Source organism: Hordeum vulgare, chromosome 7H (genome assembly GCF_904849725.1).
Source record: "Hordeum vulgare subsp. vulgare chromosome 7H, MorexV3_pseudomolecules_assembly, whole genome shotgun sequence".
In the NCBI taxonomy this organism is placed as follows: Eukaryota; Viridiplantae; Streptophyta; class Magnoliopsida; order Poales; family Poaceae; genus Hordeum; species Hordeum vulgare.
This window is the reverse complement of record NC_058524.1, coordinates 473,622,905-473,644,735: the sequence shown is the minus strand read 5'-3', so window position 1 is coordinate 473,644,735 and position 21,831 is coordinate 473,622,905. Positions and strand designations below refer to the sequence as shown.

At 44.5% G+C, this 21,831-nt stretch overlaps 1 protein-coding gene across 1 annotated transcript; it reads left to right on the top strand.

Moving 5' to 3' along the window:
• The first annotated feature begins 16,526 nt into the window (after nt 1-16,526).
• Nucleotides 16,527-21,180, top strand: LOC123410603 (protein IQ-DOMAIN 21-like). The gene is made up of 4 exons (XM_045103545.1): nt 16,527-16,807; nt 16,894-17,163; nt 19,995-20,429; nt 20,503-21,180. The coding sequence occupies exons 1-4, from the start codon at nt 16,703-16,705 to the stop codon at nt 21,022-21,024; spliced, it is 1,332 nt and encodes a 443-aa protein (XP_044959480.1). The 5' UTR covers nt 16,527-16,702; the 3' UTR covers nt 21,025-21,180.
• Nucleotides 21,181-21,831: the final 651 nt, after the last annotated feature.

Genomic DNA, 21,831 nt, shown 5'->3' with positions numbered 1-21,831 from the left:
GTTCTCTCCCATTGTAGCCTCGAGATTGACCAGTATTTCGGCGCTGATTTCTAGGCCTAGCGCTGGTATTGGCAACAAAATCTGGCCCGTCATCTTGCTTCCTTCTATTTCATTGACCTCCCCGGTTACCATTGCATCCATGAGCTTGAGAATGACCCTTGGTGCCATCCCCTTTCTTAACTTCACTTGCTTTGTCATCATCTGAGCTGGCATCCTTCGTACCGTCTGACTCGACGTACCTGGTGAGAGAGTCCATCAACTCGCCCATATCCTGCACCTTTTACTTCACACGACCAAGCTTCAAGACCAAAGGTTCAAAACGATAGTTCTTCTCCAAGATCAGCACGGCTTGAGCCGTCGTGATGCCATCCACTGAGTGGATTATCTCTGCAACCCAGCGTGTCCAGTGGTGAGTCGACTCATCCATACACTGAATGCAGTGTTGCAGATCCATAATCGTCATTGGGCGCTTGCAACTTCCTCAGAAGTTTTTAATAAATCGCTCCTTCAATTCCACCCAAGTGTTGATGGAGTTGGGTGGTAGGTTATTCAACCACGTTCGAGCCGGCCCTTCCAACATCATCGTGAGATACTTGGCATACACTGCATCACTAGCGTCAAGCATGTCCATAGCTAGCTCATAACTATCAATCCACGCACCTGGCTCAATATCAGGTGTGTAATTGGGCACATTGCGAGGACCTTTGAAATCCTTAGGCATAAGTCATTGTGAAGAGAGAAAGACAAACAGGGGACCCCTACAGTCCTTTCACCTGGCTCGCTATACGCAGGTGTTGGATGTGCATAAGTCGGAACCACATGAGCCGCCACCGCCGCTGCCGCCTCTGCTTCTGCCTGACGGGCGGCTCAAGCCACGTTCACAAGTGCATGGGCATTAGACATTGGTGGTCCGGGAAGGTTGGCTTGAGGCTACTATCGGCGACCACTGCTGGAAACCACCGGAGGATCCTCATGGCGACTCTTGATGTGGCTCGCATGCGGTGTGGAGTGCAACCGATCACGACTGTAAGAAGATTGCTCCTGTTGAACCACGGACGTCTTCAGAATCTTGATGGTGTTCCTAGCTTCCACCTCGATCAGGATGTTTCCATGAATGGGGAGACTCCAAGTTGCACGTAGCAGCCAGCATGTTGTCTACGGGGTTGGAGAACTGGCCCTCCGACGTTCGGAAATGCTGAACTCGTGGCTGGATCAGCGGAGGCTGAGCTGGCTGCTGGGTCGGTGGCGGCTGAGCCGCCTCAACCTGTACATCAGTCTATCGAGGCAGGTTATGTTCCACATCAGGCATTGATACGTCTCCAACGTATCTATAATTTTTGATGGTTTCATTCTATTATCTTGTCAAACTTTGGATGTTTTGTATGCCTTTTATATCTTTTTTGGGACTAACTTATTAACTCAGTGCCAAGTGCCAGTTCCTGTTTTTTCCGTGTTTTTGACCTTTTTCAGAGGAGAATATTAAACAGAGTCCAAACGGAATAAAAACTACGAAAAGATTTTTTTTCCGGAACAGAAGATACGCAGGGAGCTTGAGAACCAAGGCAGAGGGCACCAGGGGAGGCCACAAGCCCCCTAGTCGCGGCCAAGGGGGTGATGTCCCACAAGCGTATGGGATCGCAGGAGTTTTCGAGGGTAGAGTATTCAACCCAAATTTATTGATTCGCTCACAAGGGGAAGCTAAAGGATATTCTCAAGTATTAGCAGCTGAGTTGTCAATTCAACCACACCTGAAAGATTAGTGTCTGCAAGCAAAGTATCAGTAGCAAGATAGTATGATAGCAACGGCACCAGAAAAAGCTTTGGGAAATCCCAGCAATGGCGCCAGAAAAAGCCTTGTTGACGGGATGTTAGAACCAACAAAGTCTTGCAACAAGTAACAGCGGGGCAGCAAGGAACAGTAGTAGCAGCAGCAGCAGCAAAGTAACAAGTAACAGCAGTAGCAACAGCAGCAGCAAAGTGGCCCAATCCCTCTTGTAGCAAGGGACAAGCCTAGGCAAAGTAACATAGCGAGAACCAGTAGTAAAAGACTCGTGGGCAGTGGATCGGTGATGGATGAGTGTGACGGATGTGATTCATCATGTAACAGCTATAACACAAAGAGATATGTGGCTAGCTCCCGTTCATCAATCTAATGTAGGCATGTATTCCCTATGTAGTCATACGTGCTTAGGGAAAAGAACTTGCATGACATCTATTGTCCATCCCTCCCGTGGCAGCGGGGTCCTAATGGAAACTACGGGATATTAAGGTTCTCCTTTTAATAAAGAACCGGACCAACGCATTAACACGTGGTGAATACATGAACTCCTCATACTATGGTCATCTCCGGGAGTGGTTCCGGCTATTGTCACTCCGGGGTTGCCGGGTCATAACACATAGTAGGTGACTACAACTTGCAAGATAGGATCTAAAACACACATATATTGGCTACAACATAATAGGTTCTGATCTGAAATCATGGCACTCGGGCCCTAGTGACAAGCATTAAGCATACCCAAGTAGTAGCAACATCAATCTAGAACATAGTGGATACTAGGGATCAATCCCCGTCAAGAACTAACTGGATTACATGATAGATCTCATCCAACTCATCACCGTCCAGCAAGCCTACGATGAGATTACTCACGAACGATGAAGAGCATCATGGGATTAGCGATGGAGAAAGGTTGATGATGACGATGGTGACGATCTCCCCTCTCTGGAGCCCAGAACGGACTCCAGATCTGCCCTCCAGAGGAAGAACAGGAGGTGGCGGCGCCTCCGTATCGTAAAACGCGATGAACTCTTCTCCTTGATTTTTTTCCGAACGAAAGAGGTTATATAGAGATGGAATTGGGGGCGGCAGAGCCCTGAGGATCTCACAAGCCTGCCAGCCCTGGCCAAGGGGGTGGCCGGGCCTGGTGGGCTTGTGGGCTCCTGGCTCCGTGCCTCCAGTTGATTCTTGCGCCACTATTTTTTATATATTCCAAAAAATTCCTCGTGGATTTCTAGGTTATTCCGAGAACTTTTATTTCTGCGCAAGAACAACACCATGGCAATTCTGCTGAAAACAGCGTCACTCCGGGTTAGTTCCATTCAAATCATGCAAATTAGAGTCCAAAACAAGGGCAAAAGAGTTCGGAAAAGTATATACGACGGAGACGTATCACCCCTCCGATGGAGGTAAAAGCCTACGTCAAGCTTTGTGTGTATTGATGATGAAATCGATTACAAGACTACGGTTTCGCCTGACCTAGCTCTCAATTGATTGTAACTTAAGTCTATCAGCCCAAGAGACTCGCCTTTATATATAGGTCGAGACCCTAGGTTTACAAGAGTCCGGGTCACATTATGATTCGTGACATGTTATGTTTCTAACTTGCCTTGCTCCTTTAAGAAAGGAAACTCTTGGTGACCTTTTCCCTTGTGGGCCAAGAGTCGTCATCTTCATGTCCGCGGACGTTGCAACTCTCTTTAATGAACCGCCTTGCGCCTCCTGCCTTGTATGTCAGGGACCATCTTGAGTATGAACGTTGAGTCTCCATCATCTTGACCCGGCCTCATAGGGCGGGTCATACGCCGAGGTAATATTGTTGGAAATATGCCCTAGAGGCAATAATAAATTAGTTATTATTATATTTCTTTGTTCATGATAATCGTTTATTATCCATGCTATAATTGTATTGATTGGAAACTCAAATACATGTGTGGATACATAGACAAAACACTCTCCCTAGTAAGCCTCTAGTTGACTAGATCGTTGATCAAAGATGGTCAAGGTTTCCTAACCATAGACAAGTGTTGTCACTTGATAACGGGATCACATCATTAGGAGAATCATGTGATGGACTAGACCCAAACTATGAACGTAGCATATTGATCGAGTCGTTTTATTGCTATTGTTTTCTGCGTGTCAAGTATTTGTTCCTATGACCATGATATCATATAACTCACTGGCACTAGAGGACTACCTTGTGTGCATCAAACGTTGCAACGTAACTGGGTGACTATAACGGTGCTCTACAGGTATCTCCGAAGGTGTCCGTTGAGTTAGTATGGAACAAGACTGGGATTTGTCACTCCGTGTGACAGAGAGGTATCTCGGGGCCCACTCGGTAATACAACATCACACACAAGCTTTGCAAGCAATGTGACTAAGTGTAAGTCACGGGATCTTGTATTACGGAACAAGTAAAGGGACTTGCCGGTAACGAGATTGAAATAGGTATGCGGATACCGACGATCGAATCTCGGGCAAGTAACATACCAAAGGACAAAGGGAATGACATACGAGATTATGTGAATCCATGACACTGAGGTTCAACCGATAAGATCTTTGGAGAATATGTAGGATCCAATATGGGCATCCAGGTCCCGCTATTGGATATTGACCGAGGAGTGCCTTGGGGCATGTCTACATAGTTCTCGAACCCGCAAGGTCTGCACACTTAAGGTCCGGCGATGTTTTAGTATATTTGAGTCATATGTGGTTACTGAATGTTGTTCGGAGTCCCGGATGAGATCACGGACGTCACGAGGAGCTCTGGAATGGTCCAGAGGTAAAGAATGATATATAGGAAGCCCTGTTTTGGTCACCGGAAAAGTTTCGGGCTCATCGGTAGTGTATCGGGAGTGCCGGGAGGGTACCGGGGACCATCGGGAGGGGTGTCATTCCCCGAGGGGCCTTATGGGCTGTAGGAGGATACAAACCAGCCCATAGTGGGCTGACATAAGCTCCCACTAAGGCCCATGAGGTTTGAGAGGCAAAAACCCAAAGGTGGAAAAGGTGGAAAGGGTTTCCAAGTGGAAAGGAGGAATCCTACTCCTAGTAGGATTGGAGTAGGACTCCTCCACCTCCAATTTCGGCCAAACCTTGAGGGTTTGAGGCTGCCTCCTCCCCTCTCTCCCTCCTATATATACTAGAGGTATTGAGGGTTTTTGAGACACACAATTTCAGCCACGTGCTACCCTCTCCTCTAGTTTGTAGTTCTTCCTCTAGATCAGATTTCTGCGGTGCTTAGGCGAAGCCCTGCAGGAATAGATCACCACCATCACCGGCGTGCCATCACGCTGCCGGAGAACTCATCTAGTTCTCCATCTTGATTTCTGGATCAAGAAGGCCGAGATCATCGTCGAGCTGTACGTGTGCTGAACGCAGAGGTGCCGTCGGTTCGGCACTAGACCGGAACGTATCGTGGGACGGATCGCGAGACGGTTCGTGGGGCGGTTCGAGGGACGTGAAGACGTTCCACTACATCAACCGCGTTTCTTAAACGCTTCCTGCTTTGCGATCTACAAGGGTACGTAGATCCAAATATCCTCTCGTGGATGAACATCACCATGATAGGTCTTCATGTGTGTAGGAAATTTTTTGTTTCCCATGCAACGTTCCCCAACAGTGGCATCATGAGCTAGGTTCATGTGTAGATGTTATCTCGAGTAGAACACAAAAGGTTTTGTGGACGGTGATGTTCGATTTACTGCCCTCCTTTGTCTTTTCTCGATTCGGCGGTATTGTTGGATTGAAGCGGCCCGGACCGACATTACTCGTCCGCTTACGAGAGACTGGTTTCATCAACTAACATGCAACCCCGTTGCATAAAGATGACTGGCGGTTTTGACCAAGGCGGTCCTTGGAGAGGTTAAATAGCAATTTGCGCATCTCCGTTGTGGTTTTTTGCATAAGTAAGATGCGATCATACTAGATACCCATAACAGCCACGTAAAACATGCAACAATAAATTAGAGGACGTCTAACTTGTTTTTATAGGGTATGCTTGTGATATGATATGGCCAATGACGTCATGTGATATATTGGATGTATGAGATGTTCATGTTGTAATAGTTAATATCGACTTGCACGTCGATGGTACGGCAATCGGTAGGAGCCATAGGGTTCTCTTTAAACTAACGTTTGTGTTTGCAGATGCGTTTACTATAATGCTAGGATGTAGCTTTAGTAGTAATAGCATATGTAGCACTACAACCTCGATGGCGACACGTTGATGGAGATCATGGTGTGGCGCGGGTGACAAGAAGATTGTGCCGGTGATTTGGTGATGGAGATCAAGAAGCACATGATGATGGCCATATCATGTCACTTATGAATTGCATGTGATGTTAATCCTTTTATGCACCTTATTTTTCTTAGAACGACGTTAGCATTATAAGGTGATCTCTCACTAAAATTTCAAGACGAAATTGTGTTCCCCCCGACTGTGCACCGTTGCTACAGTTCGTCATTTCGAGACACCACGTGATGATCGGGTGTGATAGACTCAACGTTCACATACAACAGGTGCAAAACAGTTGCACACGCGGAACACTCGGGTTAAGCTTGACGAGGCTAGCATGTGCAGACATGGCCTCGGAACACATGAGACCGAAATGTCGAGCATCAATCGTATAGTTGATATGATTAGCATAGAGATGCTTACCACTGAAGCTATACTCAACTCACGTGATGATCGGACTTGAGTTAGTGGATTTGGATCATGTACCACTCCAATGACTAGAGAGATGTACTTTTTGTGTGGGAGTTTATTAAGTAATTTGATTAGTTAAACTCTAATTATCATGAACATAGTCAAAAGCTCTTTGCGAATTATGATGTAGCTTGCGTTATAGCTCTTCTGTTTTTTATATGTTCCTAGAGAAAATTTAGTTGAAAGATGATAGTAGCAACTTTGCGGACTAAGTTCGTAGAACTGAGGATTGTCCTCATTGCTGCGCAGAAGGCGTATGTCCTTAATGCACCACTCGGTGTGCTGCACCTCGTGCGTCATCTGTGGATGTTGCGAGCATCTGACATACACGTTTTTGATGACTACGTGATAGTTTAGTGCGTAATACTCAATGGCTTAGAAGCAAGGCGCCGAAGACGTTTTGAAACGTCACGGAACATAAGAGATGTTCTAAGAGATGAAATTGAGATTTTATGCTCGTGCCCTTGTTGAGAGGTATGAGACCTCCGACAAGATTCTTTGTCTACAAATTAAAGGAGAAAAGCTCAATCGTTGAGCATGTTCTCAGATTGTCTGAGTACAACAATCGCTTGAATCAAGTGGGAGTTGATCTTCCAGATGAGATAGTGATGGTTCTCCAAAGTCACTGCCACTAAGCTACTAGAGCTTCGTGATGAACTATAACATATCAAGGATAGATATGATGATCCTTGAGCGATTCGCAATGTTTGACACTGCGAAATTACAAATCAAGAAGGAGCATCAATTGTTGATGGTTAGTAAAACCACTAGTTTCAAGAAGGGCAAGGGCTAGAAGGGATACTTCATAAAACAGCAAACCAGTTGCTTCTCTAAGGAAGAAACCCAAGATTGAACCCAAACCCGATACTAAGTGCTTCTGTTATAAGGGAACGGTCACTGAGGCAGAGCTACCCTAGATGCTTGGTAGATAAGAAGGTTGGCAAAGTCGACTGAAGTATACTTGATATACATGATATTGATGTGTACTTTACTAGTACTCCTAGTAGCACGAGGGTATTAGATACCGGTTCGATTGCTAAGTGATTAGTAACTCGAAATAAAAAGCTACGGAATAAACGGAGACTAGCTAAAGGTGAGGTGACGATAAGTGTTGGAATTGTTACCAAGGATGATGTGATCAAACATCGCACGCTCCCTCTACCATCGGGATTGGTGTTAAACCTAAATAATGGTTATTTGGTGTTTGCGTTGAGCATGAACATGATTGGGTCGTGTTTATTGCAATATGATTATTCATTCAAAGAGAATAATGGTTATTCTATTTGCTTGAATAATTACCTTCAATGGTTTATTAATTCTCGATCGTTGTGTTACACATGTTCATAATATTGGTGCCAAAAGATACAAAGTAATAATGATAGTACCACTTACTTGTGGCACTGTCGCTTGAGTCATGTTGGTGTAAAATGCATGAAGAAGCTTCATGCTGATGGATCTTTGTACTCACTCATTTTTGAATGTTTGAGACATGCAAACCATACCTGTTGGTATAAACGCATGAAGAAACTCCATGCAGATGGATCGTTTGGACTCACTTGATTTTGAATCACTTCAGACATGCAAAATTATACCACATGGAACAAGAAAGTAACTTGTTGGATGCAATACATGTTTTGATATATGTAGTCCAATGAGTGCTGAGGCACGCAGTGTATATCATTATGTTCTTACTTCAGTGACGATTTGAGTAGATACAGGTGTATTTACTTGATGAATCACAAGTCTGAAATATTGAAAATTTCAAAGCTATTTTAGAGTGAAGATCGTTGTGACAAGAGGATTAACTGTCTACGATATGATCATAGAGATGAATATCTGAGTTGTGAGTTTTTGGTACACAGTTAAGACAATGTGGAAATTGTTTCACAATTCATGCCACCTAGAAAACCATAGTGTGATGGTGTGTCCGAACGTCATAGCCGCGCCCTATTTGATATGGTGCATACTATGATGTCTCTTATCGAATTGCCACTATCATTTATGGGTTATGCATTAGAGACAACCGCATTCACTTTAAATAGGGCACCGCGTATTTCCGTTGGGATGACACAGTATAGACTATGGTTTGGAGAAACCTAAGTTGTCGTTTCTTAAAAGTTTGGGGTTGCAAGCTTATGTGAAAAAGTTTCAGTCTGACAAGCTCGAACCCAAAGCGGATAAATGCATCTTCATAGGATATCCAAAACAGTTGTGTACATCTCCTACCTCAGATCCGGAAGCAAAGTGTTTGTTTCTAGAAATGGATCTTTTCTCGAGGAAAGGTTTCTCTCGAAAGAATTGAGTGGGAGAGTGGTAGAACTTGATGAGGTTAGTGAACCGACACTTCAACCAGTGTGTAGCAGGGCGCGGAAAGTTGTTCCTATGGCGCCTACACCAATTGAAGTGGAAACTGATGATGGTGATCATTGAGCTTCGAATCAAGTTACTACAAACCTCGTAGGTCGACAAGGTCGCATACTACTACAGAGTGGTACGGTAACCCTGTCTTGGATGTCATGTTGTTGAACAAGAATGAACCTACGAGCTATGGAGAAGCGATGGTGGGCCCGGATTCCGGCAAATGGCTGGAGGCCATGAAATCCGAGAGAGGATCCGTGTATAAAAACAAAGTGTAGACTATCTAATCGATTGTGCATTTGCATTCAAATGGAAATTTAAAATAATGCATAAATTTAGGGGGGAGCTCTTGCTTATCACATACTTCTCAAAGCGACGATCTATTACTGATTATATCATTTGTCAAAGCTTTGATCTATATGTTGTCATCAATTACGAAAAAGGGGATATTAACAGCACAATTTCTCCCTAAGGACGTTTCGGTAACTAATAAAAACATATATGGAATTGGACTAATGACTCTATCTAGTATATTTTAGGAAAAGTTCAATGATGCATTGGCTAAGGATTGTGAGGAGAACCCCTAGATGCAAGGAACGTCTATTGGCAACAAGCTTGAAGACTTTACATTTTATATTTTGTGATAAATCACATTTGAGTGCATAGGAAAGCTAATAAAATTAAAAGGGGATGAGGTGACTATGATGATCTAGTTGCTCAAGTGCTTAAAGATTAGCCACCAAAATTACTCATGATATTATCCCACAAATATTCTGTCCAAAATCCTAAAAGTCCAAAATTCGGTGCCACCAACAATTTCCATTTGTCCCTACTGAGTTTTGCCTCACACATATCCTATGCCAAACCCTAGCATCTCGGGGACACCAAGTTTGGTTTTTGTCTGCCCGAGAATCAATAACCAACTCTATGTCTACCTATTTCTAAGAATCGGCATTTTTGAGTTTTAGGAATCGGTGCCACCAAGTCTGGTAACTGCTTAGGCCAGCCAAAGTCGGACCCACCGACATTCATATATCGGTCTCCCCGAAAAGCCTAAAGTTACCACATTTTGCACGAGTTGATGCCACTGAGTTTTACTTCAGTTTCACTAAGTTGGGCAATAATGTTGTAACAGTTGGTTTTTTACAGATGCCTATATATACCCCTCCACCTCCTCTCATTCGCAGATCAAGATATTCCAATCCTACCATATGAATCTTGATTTCTAGCCTCCCCAAGTTTCTTTCCACCCAATCAATCTCTTCTACCCAAGCCAAATCTATGAGAGAGTGATTAAGTGTTGAGGAGACTATCTTTTGAAGCACAAGATCAAGGAGTTCATCATACGGCCACATATATTACCTTTTGGAGAGCGGTGTCTCCTAGATTGGTTAGGTGTCGCTTGAGAGCATCCTACTTCGTGTTGTGGAGTTGAACCAAGAAGTTTGTAAGGGCAAGGAGATCACCTACTTCGTGAAGATCTACCCCGAGTGAGGCTAGTCCTTCGTGGATGTAAGCCATGATGGAATAGACATGGTTGCTTCTCCGTGGACCCTTCGTGGGTTGCACCCTCAGTGGACTCGTGCGGCCCTTACCCACCGTGGGTTGAAGTCTCCATCAACATGGACGTACGATGGCACCACCTATCGGAACCACGTGAAAAATCTCTATGTCAATCTTTTTGTTTGATCTTCCTATCCCTACCCTCTACTTACATGTGCATATCTTTACTTTGTGCTGCTATACTCTTAGACTTGCATGTGTAGGGTATACTTGACTTGCTACAGTTGCTAAAACTTGCCCACAACTAAAATTAGGAAAATGATAAGTTTTTATTTGGTCAAGTAGTCTAATCAAACCCCCCTCTAGACATACTTGGGATCCTACACTTGGGGTACCAGAACATGTCCATATTCCATCACACCTACAAAGGTAAAACATCACAAAATAGCCTTGTCTCTCCAGCTGTGCCCTAATGTATGACGAGTTTCATTAAGCTTCAGCTTAATCACAGAGCCAATCACTAACTTCACTTCCATCGGATAGTTGCTCCGCTGTTATGATCTTCAACAAAAAGCAACTCAATCAACACCTAATACTGGTGGTATGCAACCTACTTGTCTGCTTATTCATAATAATACAATCAGTGTAGCTACAACTATTACATGAAGAATCAAGGATAAAAAGGATGAAACATATCCGTTTTAATAAGTGTCACGCAAAGCAGGCATTCACTTCGCTTTATATATAAAGAAACACATCAAAGCACATGACCAAATGAGATAATATTATGGGTCACTCTCTAACAAAGCAGATCAAAAGATATAACGTGAACCCAGAATAAGCCTGGCATCTAGACGACGCCCGATCGACGACTCCTGAGCTCCACGACAATGCCTTCAAGAGGGCAATGGCGCGAAGAGTTGCCTCTATCGAGTCCAAACAAGTAGACACGTGTTTTCAACCAAAGACCTTGCATAAGGACAAGACCCGCGGCGACATGAGTCTTCATCAAGCAAGCGACAAGATGTAAATAATAAATAAACATGTTTTCTCTGTTGTGCATACATGATTCTTTTATTCTACAATAAAGAAAAACATAACTTTCAAAGTACGACATCAATTACTTCAATCATAAATTTACCATATTGCTAGCCTTCTCTTTGTTGTCAACAAAGTACTTGCTTTTCACTCCCTTCAGTTGATGGTCGAGGCCCACATAACATGTAGTTGTTGTTGCCTTGAAAACCACAAAGTGTCTTCTTTTATATATATTCAGATTCAGAAGAATTTATACAATGACAAAGATTACTTACTTGGAGACAAGATCATAAGAATAAATAAGAACTTGGGGGTAGAATCTTCCAAATCATGTGAGACAACTCGAATTGCTACAAGTGAAAAAATTATAACCCTTTGGGAAATAAACACACTTTCCACTTTATTCTTGTATAGCTTACACTTGAAATTTGACAAATATATTTAGAAGAAAGAATTAGCAAGAGATCTTACTCATCAGAGCAAAGGAGTGCCTCGTCAAATTGGTCATGATTAGTCCAGGACGAACATAATCAACTGCCATGGTAGCTCCTTCTTGACCACGTCCTAAATATACCTTGTTGGTGACTTTTATAAACCATCATATGCAATGACATACAAACTAATAAACCTGGAATTGCCGCCTGGATTTTCTTTTGTTAAAGATTTAACATGAAAGCTCATTGTATCTTATGCAACTGAAGATCATGACCCTCATGGTCATTGGCAAAGACGTGATGGGCATGTAACATGTAGGGGTTATGGCCTCGAAGGAACTTTTAGTTTTTCTACTTCTTTGTATATCTTTACAATTATAGTTTATCATCATTTAAATAATGATTTGTCTTACATAATAGAAAAATGACCAAGATATTCTGGGAACATGACAGTGTGTTCTGTCACTCTTGAATAACCTTGCCTATGGTCAACATAATGGAGAAAAGAGAACAATCAAGATGGTTCCCTGAAGAAGTCATACCATCTCTTAATGCACATCATGTTCATGGATCGTAGTCACACTCTCTTCTCTCAACTTCACTGTCGTCTTTTTAGCCTAAAAATCAACCACTCGTGTTCTAAATAGTTACTATAAATAAATTTGAAGAACATGTCATGGGTGAATCATTTGGCTACCATACTTAAAAACATTTATGCATATGAGTTATTTGGCAGGTTATACCTCATGCCATGTAGAAAGCCATAACCAATTTGAATGGATGAAACATCTTTCGAGTGTAACAGAAGTCTCAGGTAAGTCTCATCGGCATGCATAATTGAGCTACTTTGCCATCTATCTTGCCAGGACATATAGAGCTCACTCTCAGCACAACTAGTGTCTTGCAAGAAAAGAGTGATGATATACTTCCTTTGCTACAAAGGACTTTTTATATTATAATGTATATTGCTTTTATTCCATGTAGTTCATAAACTTCATCAATCAGGTCTAGAATTTGTGTTGGCAACAAAGAGAAGATCCAATTTAATTGTAAAAAAACTATGTTACACACAGAAAGTGTAACATGTAAGCTCAAAAATACTACCTTCTTCCTCAAGTCTTTGTGTTGATCGTGCAATGCTTGCTCCTGCATACCATTTTGACAACCATTAAAGAACATTTTTAACGCAAGAAGGAGCATGCAATCTAGGTTGAGCATTATATGGAGTTCATGATTCATCATTATCTTACCTTTGAGGTCAAATAGCTAAGTAGTACTTTATATACAACAAAAATATACAAATTTTCTATAAGGAAGGCAAAACCACTAACAACACGGCTTTTTTATAAGTAATTTCTTGTGAAGCGTACTAACAACACTGTGGTGTATATTTAACCTACCACTATAGAGATATCTATTTAAGTTTCGGATTTATTCTAACTACAAGGGAAGTAACACTTCCATGCCCTTGCATTACAAGCTAGTGAACTCCAATTACTCGTCATACAACTGTCACAAAATCACCTTAGGTCTTCACCAACTTACATGCCCCCCTCCGTATGTCATAACATTATCCTTCTTAAACCTGGACAAAATCGTACATTTCAGCAAGCAAAAAATAGAAAAACAAACAAATTATCTTGTTCGAGTTGACCGCACGTGTAAAAGAAGAACAATATGTCTAATGTAAAAGCACTAAAACATACATTAGAAATAGTAGTAGAGATGTCATTTGTATGCAGCGGTTCATGTCCTCAATTGGATCACGCGTTAATTCTTCAGACTGGTACTACGTGTTAACTTATGAAATCTGAAATTTCGAATTTTTAGAAAAAAGGTGGTTGATAGATTTCTTAGCCATATCTTTGTTATCAATTAGTCAGACTGCAATTGGACACTTTGGGTAGCAAAAGTAAGAAACAAGTGCTAAGCTGCTGAGTATTGGTAGTTTTGAATCATTGAAGCGTGAACTATCAACTTGCCAATAACTCTGCATATATATTAACCAGATATAAATTCAAAAGTTGAATTGTTCAGACTTCTTGACGGGCTATAGAATAAGTTCACCGATGGTGGTAGGCGATGCAATAGGAAACCATCACCTATGGCGGCGCAACACAATGTTGTGGTGGCTTCTTGTAAATAGCCACGTCGAAGGACCTCATTGCCGTTGTGGTGCATGCATGGTCGGTGATCCCGATGGGATCCAACTTTGCGGGAAGCTAACTGCAAAATAAGAAGCAATGTTTTATCTCGATTGATCAACGGAACTCAACTGTAACACCTTTGATTTAATCAATACTCTCTTCGATAACAACATCTTGACCTACACCCCATGTTAACAAGGAGTCCTCGTGGCATGTGACCAACATTGACGAGGAGTAGGTTCAGCAATAGGCGACAATGTTGTCGCGTCCGATCGTCAAAAACAAGGAGTTCGTCCATCTAGCGACGTCAATGACGAGGTTCTATGACGCAGACACCGAAGAGAAGTCCTCATAGCTGCACCACATCGTGTCACGTGTCATAAACGGTTGATTGCCAATGCACGGACGTACCTCAACACGGCTCCACCCGCACGACCTTGGTGCCTCCACCTTGTCGTCGCCTAGTCACTCTAGGACGGCCGGGGACGGTTGATCTCCCTCACCTCGTCCGTCTTGTAGTCTTGTGACCCCAAACAAACGGCAAAGGAGCCAGATCTGGACACCGCCGTCGGCACCACCACCATGAGAGCACCACCACGCGCGAGCCATGGCCCACAGCCAACGCAGCAGCACTGAGCCATCGCTCGCGCAACACTCATGGTCGAGCTCCGTTGCGTCGCATCCATGGCTGAACCACGCCGTCACCCCTGTCTCCCCCGTCGACCGAATCCAGGAGGACTCCGCCACGCACCAGCACCACCTTCGCGAGCCCCCAACCATGCTCCATCGTGCAGCTGCTCCTCGCGTGTGCCGACTCTCGGAAAGAATCTTGTTGCGCCGCCTGCTTGACGTCTCGTCCCCGTGTGTGGGAAGCGCGTCGGGGCGCGCCAACCACGTCTGCCGTTGTTGACGGCCGGGCACCGCCACCACCGCCGGCGGCTGGGGCGGCCAGATGAGCACGGGGGTAGGGGTTGCTGGCTAGGGTTTGCCTCCTCCAGAGTCGCCCACACGAGCGGCTTGGCAGGAAAGAGGACATGTTCGTAGGTTTTCAATTAGGTGGGTTTGCTGGGCTTTCTTCCCTGGTTCATTTGTTTTCAGGCGGGGTCGTGGGGAGCAAAAAACGGATGAAAAAGACTGGGTGAAAGGGAGGACGAAAAAAACCAGGTGGAAGGGAATGAGAAAATTGCACTAATTGGGGAATCGGGTGATTTGATTAATTTAGAAAAGTTAGATCCGTCATTTTTTATATGTTAGGAAAGTACTAATTTGTAAGGAAAGAGCGAAGAGGAAATAATTTAGTGGATTTTCTAAAGAAAATTGCACTAAACGGAGGGATCATTTGATTTGGTTAATTTTGGAAAGTTAGATCTATGATCTTTTGTATGTTAAGAAAATATTGATTTGTAAGAAAAGACTGGAGAAGAAATAAACCGGTGGACAAGAAATCGGTGTGGGGGTGTGATGGTGGGAGGTGAGATGAAAAAATTGAGACGAAATAGATGTTGGTGGGAGGAGAGACGAAAACAACCCACACGTAGGTGAGAGAAGAGACGAAAATAAACCGATGAAAGCCCACTACCAAACCTACCATCGCGACAGGCGACTCCTCTTTAGGAGTAAAGATTTGCGGACCCAAGCCCGGTTATGACAATTTTTTGGGAGGAAAAAGGAAATTCCACATGACCTAGAAGGCTAGAAGCATACTTTTGTGAAAGGGACTAATCTGCGTCGGCACGCCAGCCCAAACTTTCGGCCGGCCGCGCGCGAGCCGCAGGATCCACCAACCCCGCATCGTCCACACCGTTGGATCCGCATGCAACATTTTTCTCCCTATGCAGCAAACTTTCGATGCAATGCAACAATTTTTTTAACGGTTGCAACAAAAAACAAAATTTATAGCAAAAATAATATCTACGTGATCGTAGCAAAAAAAACAAAGCTGATGGTGCGTGGTAGCAAAAGTCAAACGTCGGTTGTAGCAAATATTTACTTGACGTGTATGCAACTTTTTTAGTGAACGGTTGCAGCAAAACATGATGCCGGTTGTAGCAAAAGTAAAAAACATCGATTGTAACGAAAAATCCGACGAACTAGAGTTGCAACCAAACGTATATGCAGTTTTCTTACTGGAACGAAAAAAATAAAAAAAACGCTTACAGCAAATATGATGCTCGTTGCAACATATTTAAACGAAAAATGTTGCATCCACTGACCAACGAAGCATGCGGATGGGAAAAATGTTGCATAGGTCCATGCGCGCGAGGGGACGACCGGCGCATCGGTTCGACCGGCGCGAGGGTGGGAAACGATTCCCTTTGTGAAATTCACCAATAACAGGCGGTGACGACCGACGAATGCCGGTGCCACCCACTGATTCCACAGCAAAGATGCCAGTGTTGAACTCACCTGGTGATCGAGCACCCATGGAGTTTCCGCCTCTTCCCGGCCAATTACAAACCGCGGCGCCGCTGCTGCTGCACGTAAGTACAGCGCGGGCCCCGTGACGCTGCGCGCGATAAAGCCGCTCCTGTACCGACCACCCCCACCGGCGCCCTCGCGGTCACGGCACTCCCGCGCGCCTGCACTTATTGTCCCTTCACCACCCACACCACCTCCCGCCTCGTACGGCAAATCCATGCATCATCTCCCTTGACCGCGCGATCGATCCACCATCGACCGAGCCACTCCTACACCAAATCGAATTAAAGCGCGCCCCCCGCAACGCATTGCCGCCTACATGGGCAAGAAGCCCGGCGGCGCCGGCTGGCTGGCCACCGTCAGGAAGGTCTTCAAGACCAGCCCCTCCGCCTCCCCGTCCAAGGACCCGCGCCACGCCAAGAAGGTCTGTGTGATCCCGCTTCTCGTACACGTACCGTCGGTCCTTATCAGCCATTCACTGACGCTGATGGTTGGTCGTTGGATCGGCAGGGGCTCGGAGGCGAAGAGCAGGAGGCGGCGGAGATACTGTCCGTCGAGCACTTCCCGGCCGCCGACACGTCGCCTGAGGTGACCAATGAGGGCAGCGGAAGCTCCGCCGCTGGGTGGGCGCGGGAGGGCGGAGGGGTGGAGGCGGAGGTCAGGAGGGCGCGCCGCGCAATGGCGTCGAGGATGGCGAGGCTTGCGGCCCTGCGCGAGAGGGCCGCCGGCAGGGAGGACCGCGCCGCCGTGCGCATCCAGGCATTCTACCGGGGATACTTGGTACGCAGCGTCTCTCCCGCCAACTTCTTCCAAATGTGCATGTTGCTTGCTCAAACGAAAAAATTAACCAAAAATTAAGTATCTGCGACAGGACCTCTCTCTTTGGAAAACCATTTTCTTTTGGGCGATGTTAGCACCATGTATGATTATTATTTTTGAACGAGTTCATCTAGCAGTAACTAGTAACTAGTAAACGAAGTCTTTATATTTTGTGGTGAAAACGAAGCTTTGCTCCTGTTAAGAGCAGTTTCCTATACAGTGACTAAGCTAAAAAGCATGCAGGTATCTTAAGGGCATTAAAAAGTAGGGCGATGCCCGCAGCGCCGGCCGAACGATTCGGCGGACCACGCGCGGGCCGTCCGATCGGTCAGCTGTAGTTGGGTCACGCCTTTAGATCTTTACATGCAGCAAAAATTTTCTCGATGCAACAAATTTCATCCATGATGTAGTAATTTTCGTCAACAGTTGTAACAAAAAAATTATAGCAAAAAATATATCTACGTGATCGTAGCAAAAAAACGAAGCTAATGGTGCGTGATAGCAAAAGTCAAACGTCGGCTGTAGCAAATATTTACGTAAACGTGTATGAACTTTTTTAGTGAACGATTGAAACAAAACATGATGCCGGTTGTTGCAAAAAAATAACACGGTTGTAGCGAAAGTCAAAACGTCGATTGTAGCAAAAATTCAACGAAATCAAGTTGCAACCAAACATGAATGTAGCTTTTTGAAATGAACAAAATATAACAAAATAACAAACGTTTGTATTAAATTTATACATAGTTGTAGCAAATTTGAGCAAAAAATATTACAAACCTGCCAGCGAGACGCACGTTCCACGTGTGACCGTCCGAAACAATTCGGCCGGTGCGCTGGATGAAAGCGTTTACCTAAAAAGTAGGATTTGTATGAGAACTATGATAAGATTACCGTAAGTAGTTGGCGTCACTTACACAGACTCACCGACTCACCTCATCCATGCGGTGCCATTTCTGCTCCACATGCTCGTACTTTGTGTGTCTGCACCCCGTACTAGCCGATTTTTCGTTAAATTTTTGGACCTCAATAGTCGGGGTACGTCATCTGAAAAAACAGAGGTGAAGCGAATGAATTGTTTTTTACTCCCTTCGTTCCTAAAGTATAAGTCTTTTAAGCGATTTCACTAAGGGTCTACATACGAAACAAAATATTGAATCTATATTCTAAAGTATGTCTATATACATCAGTATGTAGTCCACTGATGAAATATCTAGAAAGACTTATATTTAAAAACGAAGGGAGTATGATTGGTTTGGTCAAGGGAATGAAAATTTTCCAACCAGAACCACCCTAAGGGCGAACCAGCCCGTTTAGTTTTCTCGTTTGGCCACCTAAAAGCAAAAATTACAAAACCTTTTTTTCTATTACAAAATGCCATAATAAACTACTAAGACCCTGAAAATTGCCATTGTGTCCTTCCCAAAAAGAAAGATAATACCTACATGGCCAAAAGGCCATAATAAATCTGAAAACATAACAAACCAGCAAAAACAAAAACCATGGTCCAAAATGCAAAAAAAAAAAGATAGTGGATGGCAAGCTTGCATATCAATTAAAGATGATGTACAAGGAATTTGCCATGCTTTATATTTTCATTTTAGAAAGCATAGAAATCACACATAGGAAATTGCCATGATAAAAAATAAATAAAAATGACATTGTCATTAAAAGTAAAATATTCATGCTCTTCATAATAAAATTGTCATGTTTAAAAAAATGAAATTATCATGCTTAAATAAATATAGTTGCCATGCTTTCAATAGTAAAATTTTCATGTGGAAAACTAATTTTTTTTTCTTCCAAAATTGCCATTAATGAAATTGCCATTTTTCCCTTGCGCCAAGATCCGTGTATTCTCCCAATAACATTTCCGATTATTTTGTGTGTACTTATTTGCCCTCGTAAACTTAATAATTCATTTGAAATGAAATTTTGGATTTATGTTTTGTACGAATTCATTTCTTGGATTTTATTAGTTGTATGGAGTGGTTAGATGTTGTGATCTGGCCTAGAAAGTACTTCCTCTGTTTTTATTTACTCTTCATATTAGTTTTGTCTAAAGCCAAATCTTAAGAGGGTGTTTCGATACGTTTTAGTCTCATGACTAAAAGTAATGAGACTAAAACTTGTTAGCCCCACCCATGTTTGGATCCAAATACTAAAGAGACTAAAATCGAGTAAATGAGCATTTATTATCCTCCAAACCCTCCAATCCAGAACTTGCCTGAGGAGTTAAATGAGGAGAGAGAGGACTAATGCATATTTTAGTAGGGGTACCCCTGATTAAAAGATTTTAGCTTTCAAGACTAGTTTTAGCCTCTTTTTAGTCAGGGGTGTTTGGAACTTTAGCCTCTTAAAGAGATTAGTTTTAGTCAGACTAGTTTTAGTCCCTTGAATCCAAGCACCCTCTAAATGTATTCCAACTTTGTAAAAACATATATTACAATATATTGTACATCATCAAATCAGTATCATTGAATTCATGATTGCATATATTTTCATATCATATAAATTTGTTGTTGTAAATGTTCATAATACTTTTTATAAACTTGTTCAAACTTTATAAAGTTTGACTTTAATAAAAGCTAGAAACTGTGCAGAGTAAATAAAAACAAAAGGATTATACTGACTCAGTCAATTTATTGATAATAGTTGAATGTTCTCGAAAGTTGAAATGGTAACTACATATTTTTCTTTGAAATGGTAACGAATTCCTATCAAAGGGAAAAAGATCTCGCATGTTTTACGTAGCTTAAAAGAAAAGCAGAGTGTAACATTGTGCTTGTGCTCAGGCGAGGAGAGCTCTGCGCGCTCTACGCGGGCTGGTGCGGCTGCAGGCGCTGGTGCGCGGCCACCAGGTGCGTCGCCAGGTCCATCACACCATGCGCTGCATGCAGGCGCTCGTCCGCGCGCAGGACCGCGTCCGCGCCCGCCGCCTCACCCCCCACGCCGCCACGCGTGGCCGTCCCGCCCCCGTCGTTCCCGCGCACGGTGCCCGTCGGCAGTCGTACGGGCACGACCGCCTTTTCTTTGATGACCACCAGGACGAGGAGGACGGGGAGACGGCAGCGCAGGTACGGCGACCAAGACACAGGCACAGCAGCATCGGCAACTTGAGCCCGTTCCAGGAAGGGTGGGACGCCGTCTCCCGGGCCGGAGCCATGCACCGGCATGACGACGCTGCGGCGTGGCCACCTGCTTTTGCGCATGACTTCCAGCACCCCAAGGTGCGTCTTCCCTGCCATTCTCTCTCGACATGTTTCGGCTAAACAAATTTTAATACTCCTACTAGTTTCACAGATGAAATTCCATCACGAACAAATGCGGCTTGAGCGCGACGAGCTGGACAAGCGCAAGGCCGGCTGGCACTGGCTGGAGCGCTGCATGGCGCCCAACAGTGCGCTGCCGGAGCAGGCTGACCAGCACTTACCGGCGGCGGAGACGTCATACGTGACCGCGGGAACGGCCACGGCCACCGAAGGCGTTTCAGAGAGGACCGTGGAGATGGAGCCGAGCAGGAAGAGCCCTCCGACGGACCTGTACCCGGTGCGCGCCGAGGTGACTCCCGGGTACATGGCGGTTACGCAGTCGGCGCGCGCTAAGGCCCGTATGGCGCCGCTGGCCGCCCCGAGGACTCACGCCCGGAGCCGGTCCGGGTCGGTGGCGCTCGGCGGGGGCTCGACGGCCAGTTCCGGCTGGAGCACGAGTAACAACGGTGATCCTGCGGCGCAGCAGAGGGAACTGTACAGCCCGGAGTCGAGCTGCAGCGGAGATCGGTCGCCCCCGACACTTGGCGGCCGCGGCAGGGTGGCCTATGCTTGACCTTTGGGATGATCACAAACAACCGATAAGTTTGACCATGCTTTTCATATATGCTAGTGCTACTCCTCTGATTCCTACTAATTACCGTTATTTTAGTATAAATTTTACTAAAACAGCGACAGTTAATATGAAATGAAGGGAGTAATAATTAATGTATTGCAAGGTGCTCATGAGCTATGTCTAATCGATCTCAACTCGTCGGAATCACACTCGTTACTGTTGTATAGTAGTACGCCTAATACCTCATGGTAAGTTCAAAAATAATTACTTGAGTACACCCTTTGTTTTTTCTTTAGAACACCATACATTAATTCATATGAATGCACCCACACACATCCTATCATATTCGAAAAACTAAGTTGTCATGGCATCTTCAACTTCTATGAAATCACAACAAAAGCTTCGTAGTGAATGAAAACGTCTCCTTTCATCGAATGAACATCACCAACCTAAAATAAATACAGAAATTATGCGATAAGAGCAACTTCAATGGGGCAACCCGTTTCGTCCGCCGTCGTCCGTTTGAGTCGGCGCGAACAAAAATGATGGCCCAACGCGCCGACCCATTGCCAAAACGCGTCCGCGCCGAACCATTTCCGGCCCAAATTTGAGACTGAAATGCGTCGGCACGGACACGAAGCGGACGCGTGCGCCCCATCGGTGTCCGTCCCCAACCACCGCGGTCAACACAATTTATGACGACCGTCATCCTCGGGCCCACGTGTCGGCGACCGCGGACGGCCTTTTTTAATCCGAGCGTGCGGTGGATTCCGCCATCTTCTTCCAGAACCACGCCTGCCCACATCC

Coding starts and splice junctions, on each gene's coding strand:
- LOC123410603 (XM_045103545.1), top strand. CDS start 16,703: ATGGGCAAGAAGCCCGGCGGCGCCGGCTGGCTGGCCACCGTCAGGAAG. Junction 16,808..16,893: donor ACCCGCGCCACGCCAAGAAG/GTCTGTGTGATC, acceptor TTGGATCGGCAG/GGGCTCGGAGGCGAAGAGCA. Junction 17,164..19,994: donor CATTCTACCGGGGATACTTG/GTACGCAGCGTC, acceptor GCTTGTGCTCAG/GCGAGGAGAGCTCTGCGCGC.